The sequence below is a fragment of the Hyperolius riggenbachi genome, chromosome 2, assembly GCF_040937935.1.
Source record: "Hyperolius riggenbachi isolate aHypRig1 chromosome 2, aHypRig1.pri, whole genome shotgun sequence".
In the NCBI taxonomy this organism is placed as follows: Eukaryota; Metazoa; Chordata; class Amphibia; order Anura; family Hyperoliidae; genus Hyperolius; species Hyperolius riggenbachi.
Window position 1 is genome coordinate 276,409,605 of NC_090647.1, and position 21,815 is coordinate 276,431,419.

General features: G+C 40.5%; 1 protein-coding gene across 13 annotated transcripts in view; it reads left to right on the forward strand.

Moving 5' to 3' along the window:
• The window catches only part of BCAS3 (BCAS3 microtubule associated cell migration factor), a 1,423,373-nt gene that overhangs the window by 706,427 nt on the left and 695,131 nt on the right, over positions 1–21,815 (forward strand). The window contains exon 24 of one of the 13 annotated variants that reach the window (XM_068268733.1): positions 11,403–11,482. The exons of the other annotated variants lie outside the window; for them this stretch is intronic. Coding sequence (XP_068124834.1) covers positions 11,403–11,443 — 41 coding nt within the window. The 3' untranslated portion in view covers positions 11,444–11,482. Of the gene's footprint in view, positions 1–11,402; positions 11,483–21,815 lie in introns of those variants that run through there. 13 annotated transcript variants of the gene reach the window in all.

The following is a 21,815-nucleotide window of genomic DNA, read 5'->3' on the forward strand; positions in this document are numbered from 1 at the left end:
TGAGTGAGCAGCTGCGGTTTGCCATTGTGCATCACTCCTGAATATGCAAATCAGCTCTTTATGTCCCTGAAGTCAGGCACACATCCAGAACTGCTGGTGTATAGTGAGCCAATAGCTTATACATTTTTCAGAACCACAGCAATCCAACATGAATACAGCCAGTTTCTGACTTTCTGGTCCTCATTAGTGCATGGAATTCATTGATATGGCATATGGGATAATGCTTGGACCAGTACTACAGAATACCTCGATAGCTCATGGTGACCAAGAACCATGAGGAAAGTATACTGGTATCTTTTAGCCCTTAACCTCCCTGGCTTTATAATTATTTTCAGATTTAGAGTCTAAAAGCCATGCAATTTTTTTTCACTAGCTTCTGGACCCTAAAAACAAGAAAATAAAACCAAAACAACACACCACAGAGAGATCTGCAGCAGCTCCTGCATGTAATTCACCCAGGCACGAGATAACTGCTCTGAGCTGTGGATTTCTGTCCCGAGCCTGACTTGGGATTACCACTAAGGAGGTTAATACTGTTTTGTAATTTTGTTATGGTTCAAAGCAGAAGGTTGCCAGCTTTTGCCCTCTAATAGAAGATTTTTTTTTTATATGTAATCCAGATACAGTTTACTGGATCACGTAAGTTCTTTTGCTGTGGAAAATGTTAATCAGGCCCAAAAAGTTTCAGAGCTACCAACACATTTTGTGAGTAATCAACATGTAGAAGCGTCTGTGTAGCTTTTTAACTTCACTGTTGTTCACATTAAACTGTGTGAAAGAGCAACTTTTGGATTATGGTTTTCCTTCCTGTGACATTTGGAGCTTGGAAGTTAAAATGAACTGTTACTGGCACTGCCTGCTGTCACATTCATCCTCCAGGCTCCCACTACCTTGGAGCTGCTGCTTGCTTTGTACAGCTTAAAAAACATCTATGGATCCAAATAATATAATTGTTCTAAGCTTCACCTAGATTAAATGTTATAGGATAGTATAACTAATACTGCAGTAGCCATTTATGAAGTAAAAACCAAGTTTTTTTTTCCATAATCCTTAGCTGATGTTTACAAGCGATTTTCACTTATACAGTATGTGAACACTATTTCCTCAGGAGGAAGCATAGTGGGTGTGCGTTATATGCTTTGGGGTAAATGGGCACTCTTATATTTGTGGAAATGAAATATTGTAATAATTGGGACTTCTGCAGCTCTTAGATTCTCATTCAGTTTGGCTTGTGCCACATAAATGAATATGTTTGTGTGGCCCAGCATGTGGTTGTAATAACCTGCTTAGTCTCTAGCCATAACAAGTAAACCTCGGGAAAGCAAGACTCTATTGCTGGTGGTGTGACTAATTTAAACCAGGTAGCACATTATTTACATGTATCACGTTAGAAGTAAAATAAAATTCTGTTTCTTTGCTAAGAGAAGAAATTTCTCCTTAGTGTTTTATTTCTTTATTAGTGTTTTTTTTACCAGAGCGATATTGGTATCTTCATAATTAACACTTTACTCATCGACCTATTCATGTTTGAAGCCACATTAGCATATAAATGGCATTTCATTTCTAGATCCCGTGCATTCTTATAGCACAGATCGTTTTATGTATGAGTTTTGCACCACTTACAAATTGCTTGTTAATACTGTGTTGGCAGCTGACTCTGCTGCCAGGGAAACCTGCTGTCTGCTGTAGTCCTTAAGCTCAATACTCACCTGAAGATGGATCATGGAACCTCACAGCAAAACTTTCCCGAAGAATGAAGTTTCCCGATCCGTCTTCCTACCCGCGGGAACACGCGACATCACGCAACGGCACACATTGGGTGTGAACAGCAAGTCAAGCAATCGTGGTGCTTTGCGCAGGTTTCGTTGGGGATCTAAAAGATCCGATCCATTGTGATGGTCGTTATTCCTGTGATCATACACGTGCACCCATGTTGCAAGATCGCAAAAACGATCGGTTATCTGTAAAATATCATTGTTCGTCAAAAAAATCTCAGTGAAAATCAGGTAATGGTTATGGGCCTTAAGGCTGAACATATGATCAGTCAGTGGAAACTGATTTATCATATTTAAAAGTAACACGATTAATAGATAACTCATCTACAAATATTTTGGTTCAGCTCGCTGATATTCAAATATAAAGTATACCTATAGCTTGTAGGCTGTTGCATATGTAACACACAACATTATTTATGTTGACAAAAGACATTTTAAAGTAGCAGGGACAGCCATAGGGAAAAAACACATATATAAGTAGATAAATACTTGTTCTACTTACATAATATATGTATTGTACTGCCCACATTTAATTTGAATGAATTTTATATACAGTAGTAAATAAAGAGAAAACTGTGTCAGGCATTTCCCATTTTTACTACCTCTGACTGAAGCCAACCCTGATGTCATTTTCTCCCTTACTCTTTTTTTATCCTAGAAAGTGCACTGTCATATCTAGATTGCTTTGTAAACATGTGTGCACATCATAGATCATATTTCAGCAGCTTTGCACGGAGCTGCCCTCAGCCAATAAGTGAGAAGCAGGAATGTGGGAGGGGAGATAACGAGCTTTCCTCTTGATGGCAATGTACCAAATAGAGCCAGGCTGACTGAGACAAGATTTATCACAGCAGAAACATTTCTGATTGTATTAGTTGTAGACTGCATTATAAACACAGAGCAGTGGGTAAATGGAATTTGAGTTTATGGCTGACAAATCCACATTAAGAAGGTGAGGAGGAGGTAAAAGTAGACTATTTTTATGTTCCACATAGCAAGTTTCATTTGACCTTTAGTGTGCATTGTCTGCTTATCTCTTTTGTAAGGGCCTATAGCCAGTAACCAAGATGTACACTTGTAGCTGTATTCACCAACTGTCTATCCAACATGACAGAAGAATTACCCTCAAAATATGCCTTCTTCTTCACTGGATTCGCCACGCTATTATAAGTTCTATGCATGGAACTTTTCATAAAAAGAACAAAAACAAAATGGCCCTTAAAGTACTATCTCCTGGATGCTTATCATGTGATTATGGAGTCATGGAGCCATACATGACTCCGCTCTCCTGCAGTAAGCAATTTTTCCTTTGATCTATTAGAGCACTAGATAAGCTTTTGTGTGGCAGCTGCACTAAATGTATGCTGCAGAATGGTTTTTTTCGTCACTGTACAGCTCACAGACTGACCTGCTTCACACTACGACTTGGATCACTGTAATCACTTTAATGTGTAGCACTTTATGAGAAGCAAATAGAATGGAGACACTACCATGTAGGGTAACCACACTGTCTTTGAAGAACTTGCCAATTACAAAGTAACAAATACTTTATGTAAATAATAAGCAATTCACCCCACCAATGAAATTACAATTATTAGCGGTGGATTGCATGTCAGCTCAAATATTTATGTAGCTTTCTTTATTTCCATCTTGTTGAAGTAATGATGACGTGCAAAATAAGAAGCAGAGAGGAGTGGATTATCTCATCATCATTTATTGTTGTGCTTGCTGTCATGTGACATTGTACTACAAGCAGTGTGTGCATGTATGTTTGTGTGCTTGTGCTCTCTGCCGCTGTGACTATGCATTCAGGTGGTCAGGATGCCTGAACAGAGTGGGCAGATGAAGTCATCCACAGTATGAATACCCAATCTGTTCTAATTGCTGCAGGCAACAAATGACAAGGCTCAGTGGTCATCAGTGTCTTATTACTGCCAATGATAGAGCCTGAGGACTCTTGGCGTCATAGGACCTTTAAGGCTGTCCTTGCATGAGCAGATCCAGCCAGTGCTTGAGGGCCTTTGTTGGGACAGCAGTGAAATCAATATGGTCTAGAATCCTTGACCTGAGCCTGTAATTACCTGGATGGCATAAAGGCAACTTGTGTTGTTACAGATAGTGCTTGCTTTCAGGCCTGACGTCTTTTGGATCAATCTGTTAAGAAAGGATATTGCTCTTTTTGTATTTCATATATCGGGGAACAAGGAAACAATAGACATAAGCCTAGTTGTTCTGTAGGGGTCAGATTTCCATTTTTTTTCTCACATTTAATTGTGTGCTTAATGGTGTATAGCTGTGATGAAAAAGGCCTCATTTTCTTAGGAGTTTTTCCTGGCAGACCGCATAGTGTTTCAGATGACTACATTGTTCACATCGGCCTCATACTGTGAAGCATCAAGCAGCCAATCATTATAGATTATGGTATTGTTTACCACACACCTGATTGTTTATAGAATTAAACATAAAAACGGCATGATAGAAATGTAATCTGTGGTATATAAGCATTATCAAACAGCTATTTTACAAATTCCTCACGATTCCAAGATCTCATATAAAGTTACAGTCTTTTATTCAAGCCCAAAGATTTGTTAAAGGACACCTGAAGTGAGAGTAATATGGAAGCTGATATATTTCTTTCTTTTTGAACCATGCAGATTTCCTGGCTGTTGTGCTGATTATATATCTCATACTTAGACACAGCCCCTGAACAAGCATGCAAATCAGGTGCTCTGAGGGCTGGTTCACACTCGGGCGATTCTTCAGCGCTTTGCTGATCACCGGCGATCAGCAAAGCGATGCTACAATGTATCCCTATGGATACATTCACACTGCAGCGGTTGCGATTTTGATTAATCGCAAACGCGCTGCATGCAGCGGTTTGGGGGCGATTGCGTTGTGATTCCCGTTCTATTGAATGGGAATCACAAGCGCGCAAGAATCTTGAGACTTGCTAAAATCGCAATCTTGAGCCGATCGCGGGCTAGCAGCGCTGCGTGCGCCGAGTGTGAACTAGCCCTCACTGAGGTCTGACTGGATTAGCCAAATGTATATTTCAGGTGTGTGATTCTCACAATACTTCAAAGTGATCAACAGTACTGCTAGGCAACTAATATTGTTTAAAAGGAAATAAATATGGCAGCCTCCGTATGACTCTCAGTCCATGTGCCCTTTACAGTGATAAATATAAGATGAATAGGGTAGGGCTCTTTAACAGTCTGTGTTTTAGTCATATCACTACATCTGTATATGTAGTATTGTGTTAGCTTTTGTGAGATACTAATACTATTGGTTAAGTTGGATGTACAATAATTACGTATATCAGTTCAAATGTGTTGTATCACTATCTTATTATAAATTGATACTAAACATGTTGAACTATACAAGCATATAAGTCTAGCTGTGACTCTTCTGGCAAATAAGCTCTATACCAGGCTAGAAATGTTTATCTAATTTAGGTATGTGCAGATGCTCCAATTAATGTTAATAGCCACAGGAAGCTGTAGTACTCTTCCATTAAGTGTCACTTATAGCTAAACAATTCACCTCTTCAAACAGTGCTGAATCTCCATTGTGTTTAGCACCTGCTCTGTTGTGTTCACCATTGAGCTTCTAGGTTCACCTACATCATCTACTAATACAATTCATTCCCAATGCTGAACATATACGATTATTCTTCAAATATCCCCAGTTCTGTTTTTCTGTTTTTTTTGCATTTTTACATTTAGCGATAATGATTGGAAAAACTCTTTACAAGTAAATATATTGCCACAGAACTGCGGGAGGTACTGAAAAGCACCTCAGGACCAATAACCAAGCAAACAAAAAAAGCAATTAAATAGGAAAAACTACAAGTAAAAATAAAGATTAGCGTAACTTACATCAAAGAATGTAGCAAGAACACCAGTCTAAACTGCAAAAATGCATCCAGTGTGATCTCCATCCCTTTGGCGCCAGCATATCACAAACATATAAATATATAAACATACAGTTGCATTCTTTTTGAAGGACTATCTTGTCAAAATCTCCTCTTCAAGTTCTCCTATTCAATTTGTATATCCCTTTCACCTTTAAATCTTGAGGCGGTCTTATGAAACACTTTAGCGCAAATAGCCGGGGGATTTCTTTCATCTACTTTATAAATCTTTCTTTTTTCCAATGTAAAATTTATGACAAAAGTATTCAGTCTGATAAGCTGCTATTTTGACCCTCAGTTCATAAATCATTTTGGATATTTTTTGTCCAGTTGGAGTCAAAGGACATTTTTAGTCACAAGTACAGGTTGCAAGAACTGTTTTGCAATAGTAGAAGTACTGCGCTCCTAAAGAAGCATTTTCCACATTTATTTTTGAGAAATATAATTTTTTATTTAGCAGTCATTTTTATGCACTGCTGTAAAGGTGCAAAGGGCCTTTGGCACTACTTGTTTTCTCTGCAGAAATTAGTTTTATTTTCTGTATGTATTTTTCTCCTGTTTATGAAGTACTTGAATATTATCGTAGTTTGCACACATCCACTATGTTCACATTTCTCTTTACAGTAATACATTTAGCAATATGCATCCTCTTAATGTAGGCACAACCATCTTTCGCCTGACCTTTCCCAGTGTACCACGTGTTACCATAGCAACGTGTGCCTTACCCCAGTAATGTACATTGCGCTAATAGGGTAATGTGCACTTTACTATGCACTGTTTGCACATGGCAATTTTACCGATATTTTGTGCCTCAGGCCTCTAGTCTTTCACAAGTTCCGTCTTTCTAAGTTGCTCTTTCTCCTGTGCACCTTCAAAGTTACCCAGGCTACAATGAAACTGCATTCCCATCTACACTCACTTTCTTTTCTCCTCGCTTTCTGCTGTTGCTGCTATTTCACTTAGCCCTTGTCCAGGGTCCTCACACATTCATGTATCTCACAACCTTAATAATAGAGCACGTGTCTCCATTCCACCTGCTCCCATTAGTGGCTCCTGATAGAATACTCATTCTGTAAGTAATAAACATGAACATATCCATTGTCTCTTTATTTCATATTTCCTGTTTTCTTGGCCTCACAAAAACATGATTGCTACTCGCAGACACCGTCTCATCTACTGCACTGTGACCAGCCCATACTCAGACACGTTACGAAACATAGCTTTTTTCAGAACAGTGCTCATTCAGCCCACTCTTTTCTGTGCCTGATTTCTGCTTTTCGTCTTTTGAAGTTCACTGATTCAATGTCTATTCCTTCTTCTACTTTAAATTTTCCATAATTTACAGACTTCCTGGTCCAGCCACCCTTTTTTCTGGACAATTTGTCTTCCTCTGTACCCCTTTTCCTATCCACTGACATCCCCTTAAGGTCTATACACATAGCAAGTTTTCATCTGTCATTTTGACTGACGAGCATTTGTTCCAGCCGACATCATGAAACAATCGTTACATAAAAAAGTGGCAAAAGAGGTCCAATGTAGGGCGGCAATCATTCATTTTGAAAGACCATCATGACAGATCACATCAGAAACAATCGTTAAATGCCAACGATGTTTCCGCTAAAGTCAATGGAACTTTGCATCAAGTAATTTAACATCTTGAAAGATAGATTGTGGAGCATTTGTTCATTGGTAGACTTCTATGATCATTCTTTCCATGGGCACTTAGCTTTAGTCATCTCTAGGGACTGTCATATTCCTACTGACATTAACAACTCCTCCACGTTTCTGTCAGTCACCTCCTCTTTGACCTCCCAGAATGGTCTTCTGCAAGGACTCACCCTGATGTCCAAACACTTAACTTGGTTTCCCCACAACTCATTTCCCTATCATCAAACTTCCCTTTTCCATGCTTTGAATACAAATGACTCAAATTCACTCTTCCTTCATGTTGTCTAACTACAAGCTCTGGTGCAGACTCCCACACAGACAAAAATATGAACATCCTTGATCTCCAGGCCCTTTCAGTCTTCTGCCGCCATTGCTCATTTTATTATCTTTTTCTGACACAAAAGTAGCAGGCGCACAGCATTGAATTAATTAATTTCTGCCTTTGATTCTGCTACTCTTCTTCTTCACTGACCATTGTCCTTATGCCAACTGTCAACCATGGCTTACTGCGCAGATTCAATACTGAAGCAGTTGTCCCTGGCTGAATGGCATTGGTGCTGCCGGAATGATTTGCTTGAGAATTTCCAGGATGACAAAGAGCGTCTAAATCAACTCAGACAGGTCAGGTTAGTGGCCAACCACTCATACTTGTGCTCTTCCTCATTTATCACTAGGGATGCTTGCTGGATTCCGCGGAATTGTTAATTCCATGATTCGGGACGGAATTAGGTCAATTCCGATTCCGGCAGTCGGAACGGAATTGCTAAACCTCTCAAACGGAATTCCGCGGAAATTTTTTTATTTCCGCGGAATTTTCCGGAAAAACACAAAAATCTCTCTCTCTCCTCCTCCTCCTCCTCCTCCTCCTCCTCCTCCTCCATCCATCCATCCTCTTGTATCATCCATCATCTTGTAGGGAATTGCAGTTTTTCAAAATCCAGCTTACATACCATGGCTGGGATTTGAACCCTGGTCTCAGTGTGTAGTAGGTATCTGACTTACCTCCTAGACCACCAACCACACTACATGCTAAAGCCAGCCTAGCATGTACCATTATGATCAATCCAATAGAAAAAGTAGCGTGCTTAGAGGGGAACTTCAGCCTAAACAAACATACTGTCATTAAGTTACATTAATTATGTTAATTAGAATAGATAGGTAATATAATCTCTTACCCACCCCGTTTTAAAAGAACAGGCAAATGTTTGTGATTCATGGGGGTTGAAAGGAGGTGACAGAGAGCAGGAGACACAGTTCCAACTGTCCTGTGTCCTGATCACCCCTCTCAGCTGCACGTGCTAGGCTTCAAATGTCAAATTCAAAATGTAAAAAAAAAAAATGCACCACGAGAACAACAACATCAGAAGTCCCATCATGCTTTTCACAGCATTAGGAGAAAAATGCCCGGGCAGTTTTTTCTGTGCAGCTAAAAATGAGGCTTGTATAAGAGAAAAAAAGTTCTGATGCTATGAAACAGTTAAAGAAACACCAGGCCTTTTCAGTGCTGCTGAGTCAATTTTTAGTCTGGAGGTTCACTTTAAGGATTTGTACTTTTTCAAAAGCCAGCTTACATACCTTGGCCGGGAATTGAACCCAGGCTGGGCTGGGAATTGAACCCAGGTCTCAGTGTGTAGTAGGTATCTGACTTACCCCCTAGACCACCAACCACACTACATGCTAAAGCCAGCCTAACATGTACCATTATGATCAATCCAAGAGAAAACTGAGCTCTCTCTAAGGATTTGTAGGCAGGCATGGCCTTGCCTTTTGTGTTCAACAGTTGTCCGAAGAGAACCCCAGATAGCCAGGTAGATTCATCTCTCTCTCTCTCTAGTAGGGATGGTCACCGCTTTCCGCGGAATTTTATTTTCTGGAATGTTTAGGCGGAAATTGATCATTCCGTTCCATTTGGTCGGAATTGAATTGCTTTTTCAATCTGGCGGAATTCCGGGCCAAGGTATGTAAGCTGCCTTTTGAAAAAGTACAAATCCTTAAGCATGCTACTTTTTCTATTGGATTGATCATAATGGTACATGCTAGGCTGGCTTTAGCATGTAGTGTGGTTGGTGGTCTAGGGGGTAAGTCAGATACCTACTACACACTGAGACCTGGGTTCAATTCCGGGCCAAGGTATGTAAGCTGCCTTTTGAAAAAGTACAAATCCTTAAGCATGCTACTTTTTCTATTGGATTGATCATAATGGTACATGCTAGGCTGGCTTTAGCATGTAGTGTGGTTGGTGGTCTAGGGGGTAAGATAGATACCTACTACACACTGAGACCTGGGTTCAATTCCAGGCCAAGGTATGTAAGCTGCCTTTTGAAAAAGTACAAATCCTTAAGCATGCTAGTTTTTGTATTGGATTGACCATAATGGTACATGCTAGGCTGGCTTTAGCATGTAGTGTGGTTGGTGGTCTAGGGGGTAAGTCAGATACCTACTACACACTGAGACCTGGGTTTAATTCCGGGCCAAGGTATGTAAGCTGCCTTTTGAAAAAGTACAAATCCTTAAGCATGCTACGTTTTCTACTGGATTGATCATAATGGTACATGCTAGGCTGGATTTAGTATGTAGTGTGGTTGGTGGTCTAGGGGGTAAGTCAAATACCTACTACACACTGAGACCTGGGTTCAATTCCAGGCCAAGGTATGTAAGCTGCCTTTTGAAAAAGTACAAATCCTTAAGCATGCTACTTTTTCTATTGGATTGATCATAATGGTACATGCTAGGCTGGCTTTAGCATGTAGTGTGGTTGGTGGTCTAGGGGGTAAGTCAGATACCTACTACACACTGAGACCTGGGTTCAAATCCCAGCCATGGTATGTAAGCTGCCTTTTGAAAAAGTACAAATCCTTAAGCATGCTACTTTTTCTATTGGATTGATCATAATGGTACATGCTAGGCTGGATTTAGCATGTAGTGTGGTTCGTGGTCTAGGGGGTAAGTCAAATACCTACTACACACTGAGACCTGGGTTCAATTCCAGGCCAAGGTATGTAAGCTGCCTTTTGAAAAAGTACAAATCCTTAAGCATGCTACTTTTTCTATTGGATTGATCATAATGGTACATGCTAGGCTGGCTTTAGCATGTAGTGTGGTTGGTGGTCTAGGGGGTAAGTCAGATACCTACTACACACTGAGACCTGGGTTCAAATCCCAGCCATGGTATGTAAGCTGCCTTTTGAAAAAGTACAAATCCTTAAGCATGCTACTTTTTCTATTGGATTGATCATAATGGTACATGCTAGGCTGGATTTAGCATGTAGTGTGGTTGGTGGTCTAGGGGGTAAGTCAGATACCTACTACACACTGAGACCTGGGATCAATTCCGGGCCAAGGTATGTAAGCTGCCTTTTGAAAAAGTACAAATCCTTAAGCATGCTACTTTTTCTATTGGATTGATCATAATGGTACATGCTAGGCTGGCTTTAGCATGTGGTGTGGTTGGTGGTCTAGGGAGTAAGTTAGATACCTACTACACACTGAGGCCTAGGTTCAAATACCAGCCATGGTATGTAACCTGGATTTTGAAAAACTGCAATTTACTACAAGATGATGGATGATACAAGAGGATGGATGGATGGAGGAGGAGGTGGAGGAGGAGGAGGAAGAGAGCGAGATTTTTTAAATATTTCCGACGGAATCCAGAATTCCGCGGAATTTCATACAAATCCGGCGGAATTTTCATAGCGACGGAATTTATCATTGACGGAATCCGTGATTTCCAGCGGAACGGAATTTGCTGGTTCCGATCATCCCTATTTATCACCTTTCCTCTTCCATCACATCTGCCCATCCTCTCCATTTCACCTCTCCCTCATAACACCAGTCAATAGACCTCCTGCTGTCTCTCACTAGATGCACCCATTGATAACTTGAAAGAATGATCCTGAACTCTCTATACAGTATGCATTTCCATCCCCCCCACAGCCTTCTTCCAGTTCAAGCTCAGTATAAAGCCTCATAAGATATTAGGAAGCGTTGTATAGCTAATTTCTGCTGTAAAACTTGTATTTTTTTGTCTTTTTTTTTTTTTTTTACAGCCTGCACTAAAGGAAAATTCTCTATCCATGGAATAATTTAATTTGAGAAATTGAAATCTGTTTTTGGATATATATTGTCTTAATCTACAAATTCATGCAGCTGCTTTGCATCTCCCTCAACAATAAAGCAATTCAACCTATTTTCCGTATGTCTCCAAGACAGCATGCATCTGCTTCTCCTCGTCATATATTGCATTTTTTCCTTTATAAATTCCTACATGCATGCAAACCAGTTGTGCTTTGTAACATGCCAAACACGTGTCACACTTAGAATAGCTAAGGCGGCAACACAGTTGATGAGCTGAAACCCACAGGTGCCTAAACATGTTCATGTTTTACTTGCAGAGAAACCCCTGGATTCCTCCAACACTCAGTAGGCAAATAGTTTCCTGTTCAGTAAATGTATGCATTGCCCATTTCTTAGTGTTAAATATCACTCTATCGATGACATTAAGAGTCACAGTAGCTGACAGCCATCTTTAAAGGATACTGAAAGTGGGTAATGTACTTAATAAAGATGCTATTGGTGCCGCTCGATGCCTACAGGTTCCCTTCTGTTCCCTGTTTTGTACTATTATAATATTCAGCTGCCTAAGCAGTCAAATACTGTTGGCCAGAAGTGACCGTGACCATGGACAAGCCCATAAGCATTGGGCATGCACAATTTCTGAGCCACGCATGTCCAGTAAAGGGAAACACTCAAGATCAAAAGAAAGAAGACATGCACAAGCGCTACCTTCCACTGGGTGTTTCAGTACTTGTGCATTCCCAGTTCAAATGCACTTCTTCATGGCCCCAGGGAACTTCTAAGACACCCTGAATAAAAATGAAGGCAGAGCAGAGAATTGGAAGGGACCCTTAAAAGCAACAGTAAGAGAATAGTTTTAAGTGCTTAATTTCATTAAGTTCAGGTTTGATTTAAATGTAGAACTTCTGAGGTTTTATTACTCCTAGGGCACTCTAAAAGCAAAGTAAAATGTAGAGGATGTGTAAGTAGGAGTCCACTTACCACTTAAAAGTAAACACTGATCAAATAACAGATTTGCCAAATGTGGAAGTCAAGGTTATTAATAAAAAAACAAGCTCTGCAGCTAAGGGCTGATACAGATCGAAGGAAATATGTGTGCCTGGAGTACGCCTTTAAATCTGTTTATATTCCACAAACCAATCATGTTTAATCAACTCCAAGGGTAAAATGTAACATGTTCTAGAACGCAGAGAAGAATCGCAGTACGTTTGAGTAGTGATGGTTTTGTATTGCAATGAGTGAGCCAAAGCCATGTAAAGTGGTGGCTTTGATTGATGAAATAATCTGAAATAATGAATTTCTTGTAAAAACCATGAAATACAGTGTGCTGCATAAGGTGATTCTCCTGATCAGTGTTTTGATTAGCTGGTGTTGAATGATATTTTTATTGGATTATTATTGGTTTAAGTCTGCCTAGGTTTATACTTCTATGCCATATTTATTTGCAGCATCAGGCTTAGTTCATTTAACCTGTACATTAATGAAATAGATTGTTGCACTCTTATACTATAAACATATACAATCTGCTAGCTATTGAAGATACAGTTCTCACAGACTGGATTTTTTTCTATCCTAGTTATTAACAAATATTTGGAACTGCTTACACGTTACCTTCTTTGTCACCGTGCAGTAAATGGTTACATATGCATTTCTTTCTGAAAGCAGATTTAAAGACTGAGAGATATTGAATTCCTTGCCCCTTTAATTGAATAGATAAATCATTCTAACAAAGTCCAGAGCACTACCTTTTTCCATATCTGATACAATGTTTTTTTTAATAATCATGTTGGTTTGGCTGTGCCTATTTGGTATTGGTGTAAACAAACCAATCTCCCCAAAATACTAAAGTAGGAGAGCAACGTTTTTAGGTGTATTATAGTTGAATTCAGTGAAAGGGGAAAAAAATCGATGTACTCTTTATTTTCTAGTAACAGATGTTTTCTTTTAGAGGTATGTATAACTAACACATATAGCATCATAATTCCATCACCTTCATCTGAAGATGAAAGTCAGTGGTAGCTACTTTTAGTAGTAATGACAACTGGTATGGCTACCTGGAGCCGCTGTTAATTTATGAACACCAAAATTAGAAGAATGCTTGGGTTTTCCTTGTCAGCTGTGGTCATATGTATGCACTAGGAACATACTCACTGACATATGATTGCTTCAAACAACATTTCTGTACTATAAATATAAAGTGTTATTGGTAGAACAAAACAATGAGTTATATTTTACAAAAAGCAAAATCTTTAGGTTAAATACAACATATAACAAAATATAAATTAACTAATAAAAGAGGCAGAAAGTGGGTACACAATCATTCATACATCTCCCACTCTTGCTAGAAGCTGTTTAATAGACAGGTAAGGAAAGAATGTGTGCTCTTGGGGTGGCCACCGTTGTGTGAGTTAAATCCTTGGATTCCTTGGAAAATAACACTTAAAGAGACACTGAAGCGGACAAAAATTATGATATTATGATTTGTATGTGTAGTACAGCTAAGAAATAAAACATTAAGATCAGATCCTTCAGTCTAATTGTTTCCAGTACAGGAAGAGTTGAGAAACTCCAGTTGTTATCTCTATGCAAACAAGCCATTAAGCTCTCAGACTAAGTTAGTCGTGGAGAGGGCTGTTATCTGACTTTTATTATCTCAACTGTAAGTGAACTGTTTACTTTTTCTCTGCTAGAGGAGAGGCCATTACTTCACAGACTGCTCTGAAAGAATCATTTTGAATGCTGAGTGTTGTGTAATCTGCACATATTATAGAATGATGCAATGTTAGAAAAAACACTATATACCTGAAAATAAAAGTATGAGAATATTTTCTTTGCTGCTAATCTTCTAGAAATTATTCATAGTACACAACCAATTCATTATATCATATTTTTTTCCCGCTTTAGTGTCTCTTTAAAGAGTAACTCCAGTGAAAATAATGTAATAAAAAAGTGCTGCATTTTTACAATAATTATGTATAAATGATTTAGTCAGTGTTTGCCCATTGTAAAATCTTTTAAATCCCTGATTTACATTCAGACATATATCACATGGTGAAATTTTTACTGCTGGCAGGTGATGTAGCTGCTGCTTGCTTTTTTTGGCAGTTGGAAACCGCTGTAAACAGCTATTTCCCACAATTCAACGAGGTTCACAGACAGGAAACTGCCAGGACCATGGTTCTCACAGTTTCCTGTGGGAGGGGTTTCACCACAATATCAGCCATACAGAGCCCCCTGATGATCCGTTTGTGAAAAGGAAAAGATTTCTCATGTAAAAGGGGTATCAGCTACTGATTGGGATGAAGTTCAGTTCTTGGTTATGGTTTCTCTTTAAGCTCTTGTTGCATTGTGATATGTTTGTTTTAAGTTTGTCTGGTGTTATTGAGAAGAAGAAGAAGAAAGCTCTTAAAAATCACATTTGACCACTTGCAATTGTGTACCTAGTATGTCAGGTGACTATTAGGGGCTTAACTACAAATAGTAGAGCAAAAAATTGTCTACACGTCATTGTTTTAATGAGCTGGCAAACAGATTAGGTGATATCCAGATTCACAGGGAGTCATGTGAAGATGATCCCATTCAAACAATTATAATTATCATAATACATTGACCTATCAGATGTCACTGGTGCTGATTGATTGCAGTGATTGGCCTAATGACAGTGCCGTAGTCCTGCCTGCCAGACCATCGGCACCAGTTAGCAAAAGGAGCAGTAGGAAGCTGTGATCGGAAGGGTGAGGGTGTGCCTTCGATAAATATGTGGAAACGTACTATAAACCATGCTCTCCCACTATACCAAATGACATATAAAAACCGCAACTGTCCATTACGATTTCATAAGATATGGGCACCATGGTGCCACAATATCTCCACAACCGGATCAAACTTAGAACCTGATTAATATATCACTATCCCTATCTTATTGAATGACGGCCGGGCGTATGTAGACTAACGTCGTCGGTGCGGTGGCGGGGGGTTGGGCCTGGGGCCAAGTCTCTCTTTTCTTTTTCTCTTCCTTCTTCTCCTCTTCTCAACTACTCCTTCTACTCTACTTCTGTTCTTCCTTCTACGTACTTCTCACTTTCCGTGCTGGGGTTCTGGGTCTCCTACGCACATTCTCTGTGCTCCACACCACATTATGAGGGAATATCTGAAAATAATTTAATACTGTGCAGGTGACTGTGGGAATTGTCTCCAGATTTTCTTGCGACACCAATATCTCCTGTCCTACTCATGATGGGTTTACCTTCGGGGTTGATAATGTATATATGATGTATTCTCCCGTGCTTGGGAGCTCAGGATACCTTCTCACTGTATCTATATCTCTCTGTTGTTGTTTATCAAAATAAAAATTGATTTGTTAAAAAAAAAAAAGGAAGCTGTGATCGGCTGGTCTGGTGCTAGAACCCCTGTCTGATTGGTCCTGTGGCAAACTTCCCCTCTAACTTGCCATGGTCATGTCTTGCTGGTGATGGGGTTTACATTGGGGGGGGGGGGGGGGGGAGGTATATGTGATGGAAGTACACACACACACATATATCAGCGTCTCCTGTAGTGCTCATCCTAAACTGTTTGCGTCAGGCCCTGGACAGCTCAGAGTTATTGCTAGGAACTACAAATGCAGATGCTGGCCAATACAATGAGCTATGCAGAAGTGAGTGCTTCATCAGACTGCTCATATCTGGTGTAGCAGATCACCCACATTGGAAATGGTAACCCATAATTACACAAAGGAATAGCATGCCACACAATACCTTCTCTTACCATGAAATAACTTACTAGCATCATCTTTCTAAATGTATTATGTAGAATTAGTCACTTTAATCGTTGTTTAACCTTCTTTGATTTTTTTTGTGTGGGCATTAAAAGGTTTAATTACCTGTGATTACACAACATTTCCTTCTTGGTAGCAGATTGTCAAATCATCAGCTGGAACAAAAGTACAAACTGAGTTCTTGCTTCATGTCACACATATAATAGTCGTTTTCATGCTATTAAGTGCTTTTGAGCACTACCTAGAGAAAGTGTTGACTCTAATTAGTCCTGACACTTTGGTCTTGCATCATGAAATTGCACATAACGCCAGGGTTTCCCTTGGGTGCCCTGGAATACAGTATTTACTTGACAGAAGATTTAAGAGCTGCTAATCATTGTGTGGAATGTCACAGAACAGTGAGTTCCAATGTTCCTGAAAATCTCCCAGAATTATGATTCTTATTGTGTCCCATTCAAACCCTGGATGCCTACTGTTCATCAGTGCTGAGTGTCTGGGAAGCAGAATGCTACTAGACTGTAAAGTGCTTTACACTATGTTTATGATTGATGTGGCATGTATTTAGGCAAGTATACAATACAGTGAATTACGTTAGAATACCCAAGACCTATTTCTAGCCGCCCAAATATACAGGGATTAGACAAATAATGGATGTGCCACATGGAAAATGAGTTTCATGTTTAAGTAACTAAATAACTATAAGAAAATACTGTAGCTGTTTGAGTTACATTGACAAATTTTAGGAAATGAAAATGAAAGTTGCAGGGTGTAAGTCCCTGTAGTAGTAAGGGGTGAATAGTGTACTGGTTAAGGGCTCTGTCCACACACATTAGACCAGCGTTTGAGACTCGGCTCTTCCTGTTCAGTAAGCCAGCACCTATTCAGTAAGGAGCTTGGGCAAGACTCCCTAACACTGCTACTGCCTATAGAGTGTGTCTTAGGCCCAGTGCACACTGGGTGGATCCGCCGGCCGCATTAGCCTGAAAATCCGCGTGGCTAATGTAATTGAATGGGCTGGTGCACACCTGCGGTTTGAGGTTTTTAGCAAACCGCAAACATGCCTCCTGCTGCACGTTTGCGGTTTGCTAAAGGCCTCAAACCGCCGGTGTGCACCAGCCCATTGAAATACAATAGCCACGCGGATTAACAGGTGAATGCGGCTGGCGGATCGCATCAAAATCCGCTCGGTGTGCACTGCGCCTTTATCTCCTACTCCGCACCCAAAACAGCTAGCGTTTTGTGGATCTGCTAGTGGTTTTGGTGTGCACTGGGCCTTAGTGGCTGCAGCACTGGCACTTTGAGTCCGCCAAGAGAATAGCGCAATATACCGTAAATGTTCTGTGTGTCTAAAGCTGGCCACTAACTGTCCAATTTCTAGCGAAAAATCGTTTGAGCGATCAGAAATTCTGATCGGACGAAAAATTGTTCACTACACCATCAACTACACCATCAACTAACCAATCATTGCTTCCTATCTATCACGACCACCAAGAAAATCCAAATTTTCGTTCGACGACATTTTTTTTACTCGTTCATAATCGATTGGGTCCACCAATGGAGATTATTTACAACCAATCCGATCAGAATTTCTGATCGCTCGAACTATTTTTCGTTAGAAATTGGACAGTTAGTGGCCAGCTTAAGTCCCTGGTGCCACATGCCTCCCCTCAGTGCTTACTGTGCAGCCTTCACACTGGTTTTACCCATAAGGAAAAATTCCAATATCAACATGTCATGGCTTAATTATTTGGAACATGCAACTCTGCAGCACACTCTTATTGCAGCTCTTGCCCTGGTAAGTAATGTAAGACTCTAAACTAACTGTGCGTAGTGACATGCAGGTCTAATTTCTTATCAAGATGACTATTAGTGATCAAATGTATTTAAATCATTTTATATTTTCTACAATGACTTTAACCTCTTGACGACCAGCTAACGCCGATTGGCGTAAACTGGTCGTCTGCGGGTTTCCATGGAAACACTTTCCATGTCCGTTCACGGAGGGTGTCTCCGTGAACAGCCGGAGAGCCGCCGATCGCGGCTCGCCGGCAAAATGTAAACACGCGGGGAAGAAATCCCCGCTGTTTACATCATACGGCGCTGCTGCGCAGCAGCGCCGTAAGGCAGATTGGCGATCCCCGGCCTCTGATTGGCCGGGTATCGCCGGCATATGATAGGCTGAAGCCTATCCTTCAATGCGCAGGACGGATATCCGTCCTGCGCAGCCCAGGAAGGAAGAGGTAGGGAGGGAGAGGGAGGGAGCACAGAAAACGATGCGGAGGGGGGCTTTGAAGAGCCCCCCCCCCCGCAAAGCGCAGCAAGCCAGCGGCGATCAGACCCCCCCAGCAGGACATCCCCCTAGTGGGGAAAAAAGGGGGGAAGTCTGATCGCCCTGGCATAATACTGATCTGTGCTGCGGGCTGGAGAGCCTTCGCAGCACAGATCAGGCAAATCACCCCTGGTCGGCAAGTGGTTAATGGACCTTCAAAGGACTCCATACCAGTACTACAATATACTTGGATGATTCCACTCATAGTGGTATCAAAATTAGTACAGCACAAAATGCAGAGGCTTATTCACCTGATAGCAGGTAACTGAACTTCATAACTCAGGAATCCTAATAGATGTCAATACAGTAAAATCTCCTTATAGTAAACTTCAAGAGACCTGGTCAAGCAGTTTACTATATCAGAATTGGTCATACATTGTATATTCAAACAGGCACATGGTTGGGACTTTGGGACTGAGTTTACTTTAGCCAGATGTATATATATAAACGAGAATCTGCTGTACATTCACTGGTAACTATCTTTTATGACCAAAAAGTATTGAATATAAACCTGTTTTGCATATATGCCTCTGTAGGTCATTTCTAATAAAAATCATACTAAAACTGTTCCATGAAACTGAGAATACTTGAAGTACTGAAGTACTGACCAAATCACCTCTTTTTAGACTGTATTAGAGTTGATTTTAGTACAGTTGGAGAGCAATGGGGAGAACATAAGTGATCTGCCAAACCTGGACTGGATTTTGAAAATGTTAATGCGTTAAATGGCCATTGTTTGCAGCCCGTACCTGGGTCATATTAGACCACAGTGAGCATTACTGAAGTAATAAGCTGTGTTGTGACTACAGTCATGTGAAACACTAGCAATGAAACCTTTTTTAATACATCCAGACTATCTTAGATATTTAAAAGATTGTAGTTGTGGGTGTTTGCGTGCAACAGTAGCAGCACACACTTGGATTCATTAACTTTTCAGCAATTCTTGCTAAATTCTGGTAAGGCCAAGTTAAAATCACAAAGGAAGGTAGGATAGAAAGGTTCTGGCACTGCAGCTAGGGGTGCAGGTAGGGTTGCAGGGGTGCAGACCAGGTGTCCGGTGCGATGCCGCTAGACCAGCGTGCTCAGGCTCAGATAGACATCATATGCAGGCAGAGAAAAAGATGAGAAATGCCGGCACTGCTGTAAACTGCTTGTTTATTCATAACACATGGTGCAACATCGTGGATTCAAATTTATGCATATTGAGAAGTAACATACCGGTTTGCTGGTAAAGCTGTGCGGTGGGTGCTGGGGGATGAGAGCCTTACAGCCGTTTCGCGCAGCTGCGCTTCTACGGAGGCAGCCTTATGAATAAACAAGCAGTGTACAGCAGTGCCGGCATTTCTCATCTTTTTCTCTGCCTGCAAGTTAAAATCACTAACCTTTCATCAATTCTTGACATATTCTGATATGACTTAGGTAAAGTTTGGAAATGCAGGGAGCACACTTATCAGATTCTGTGCACTTTACCACATGTGGAAAAACTTTCTCCACGGCACTGGCCATTGCTTTGATCGCCACTCAGGAATCGCTCATTTGTGTTTTACCATACTTTAGCACTTTTCTGCTTTTCCACATGACGCGTGGGTTCCCGATTGCATACATCATAAAGGGTTCAAAAGCTCAAAGGGAGAGTGCCAGTACAAATCACTTTATTGGTATCAAAGTAGTACAAACAAGAGACAACACCTAACGAAAAACACTTAAAAGTACTGTGGAGCTCTCCTCACACATACCCCAATGCACCATTCATACCATTTCAACCACTCTGGTACCGGTACCACGAACACACCAATATCCTTTAAAGTAGTGGGGGACAGAGATGCAGGGGATGCCAATATACTGCAATCAAGTACGCTGGTGTGTGCACTTCACACTGAATCATCTGGGCAGCCTCTATCAAAATAAATTGCAGGTAGGCCAATGTTGGTTCTCACCACTCTTGTATCAGGCTAACCGCAACTCTAGGCGTCACATCACCAGGGACCCACGTGCTGCCGGCAGTGGCGTTCTTTGCTTCGCTTTACCCGCCTGTACACAGCGGGACTTCGGTGCAAAACTTCACCATGCTTCAGTATAAGCTGGTGAGAGAGCTCATCACGCAGAGCAGGACGTGACCCTTCCCACCAACGTGTTGCGCCCGCCCACTGCGAGCTTCGTCACGGTGATTAACGATTCCAATGCAGTTCACGGCAGTCCAAAAAATCACAAACAAACATGGAAAAATGTGTTTGGAATACACAATCCCAGAGCTAACATGGAGCACCACAAACCTGAAAAACACATGTGAAATCACTACGACAAGTGTGCTTCCTGACTTAGTGGCAGACAATTTTAAAAACATTGAGTCAGTTTGTTAGGCCATTTATTTTCTTCAACATTTATAAATCAGCTCCATTGTATATAAGAAACATGCATTTTTGTGAAACTTCTCACAAGCTCCTCTAGACCACCACAATTTCAGTGAGGAATTCCACAAGGCAAGTGTCCGAAGGTCACATGAGATTTATGCAAATAAATACTGTAGTTTGAGAAGTGTTATGACAGATTCCATATAGTTCTGCCTGATTGTATATACACATTGTATGTATGTTTACAGTTTTGTGAAGGGATTGTAAAAAATGTTATAGGAAAAAAGTATGTAGCTGTGAGGTATTTTTTAAACAACACACAACACCCGCTCAGACAAAGCATGCCAAGAATGGTTGCCCTTTTTGACAATACTCGGCCACAAATGCCTCCCGGTGGAATCTTAAGTGCGCCACGATAGCTCCTTAAATATGAGAAGCTATCAAGCAGGCCTCTGAAATTACGGAGATGAAGCATTGCATAATCTAACATGTATACTGTAATATTCTTTAGTAAAAGAGGGAATTAAATGTTAAAATGTCATCAAACCACAATACACAGAGTGCCAGATGTTGTCTTTTCAGATACGTGAGAGAACTAATGCAGCACATCTCACTGATCAATGTTATTGTCCCTAATAAAGGTGACAACTCTTGCGTTTCTTTTTTAATCTGCTATCATATTGTATATATTTTTGAAAACTGGCTGTATGGGTTATAGTCTCTAGATACTTCATTTTAATGTTAAATAGAGTAGACAGTTTAGTGATGTGGAAGACCATTATCTCACCTTTGTGCATTTAAACGACAGTCACTTGCCTTTCCCTTTTTCATAATACATTGGCTGCGTTACAGCTGAGGAACTTTTTAACACCTATTGGAAGCATTAAATAACTAGATATGCCATGGTGATGATGGATCTGTTTAAATATGC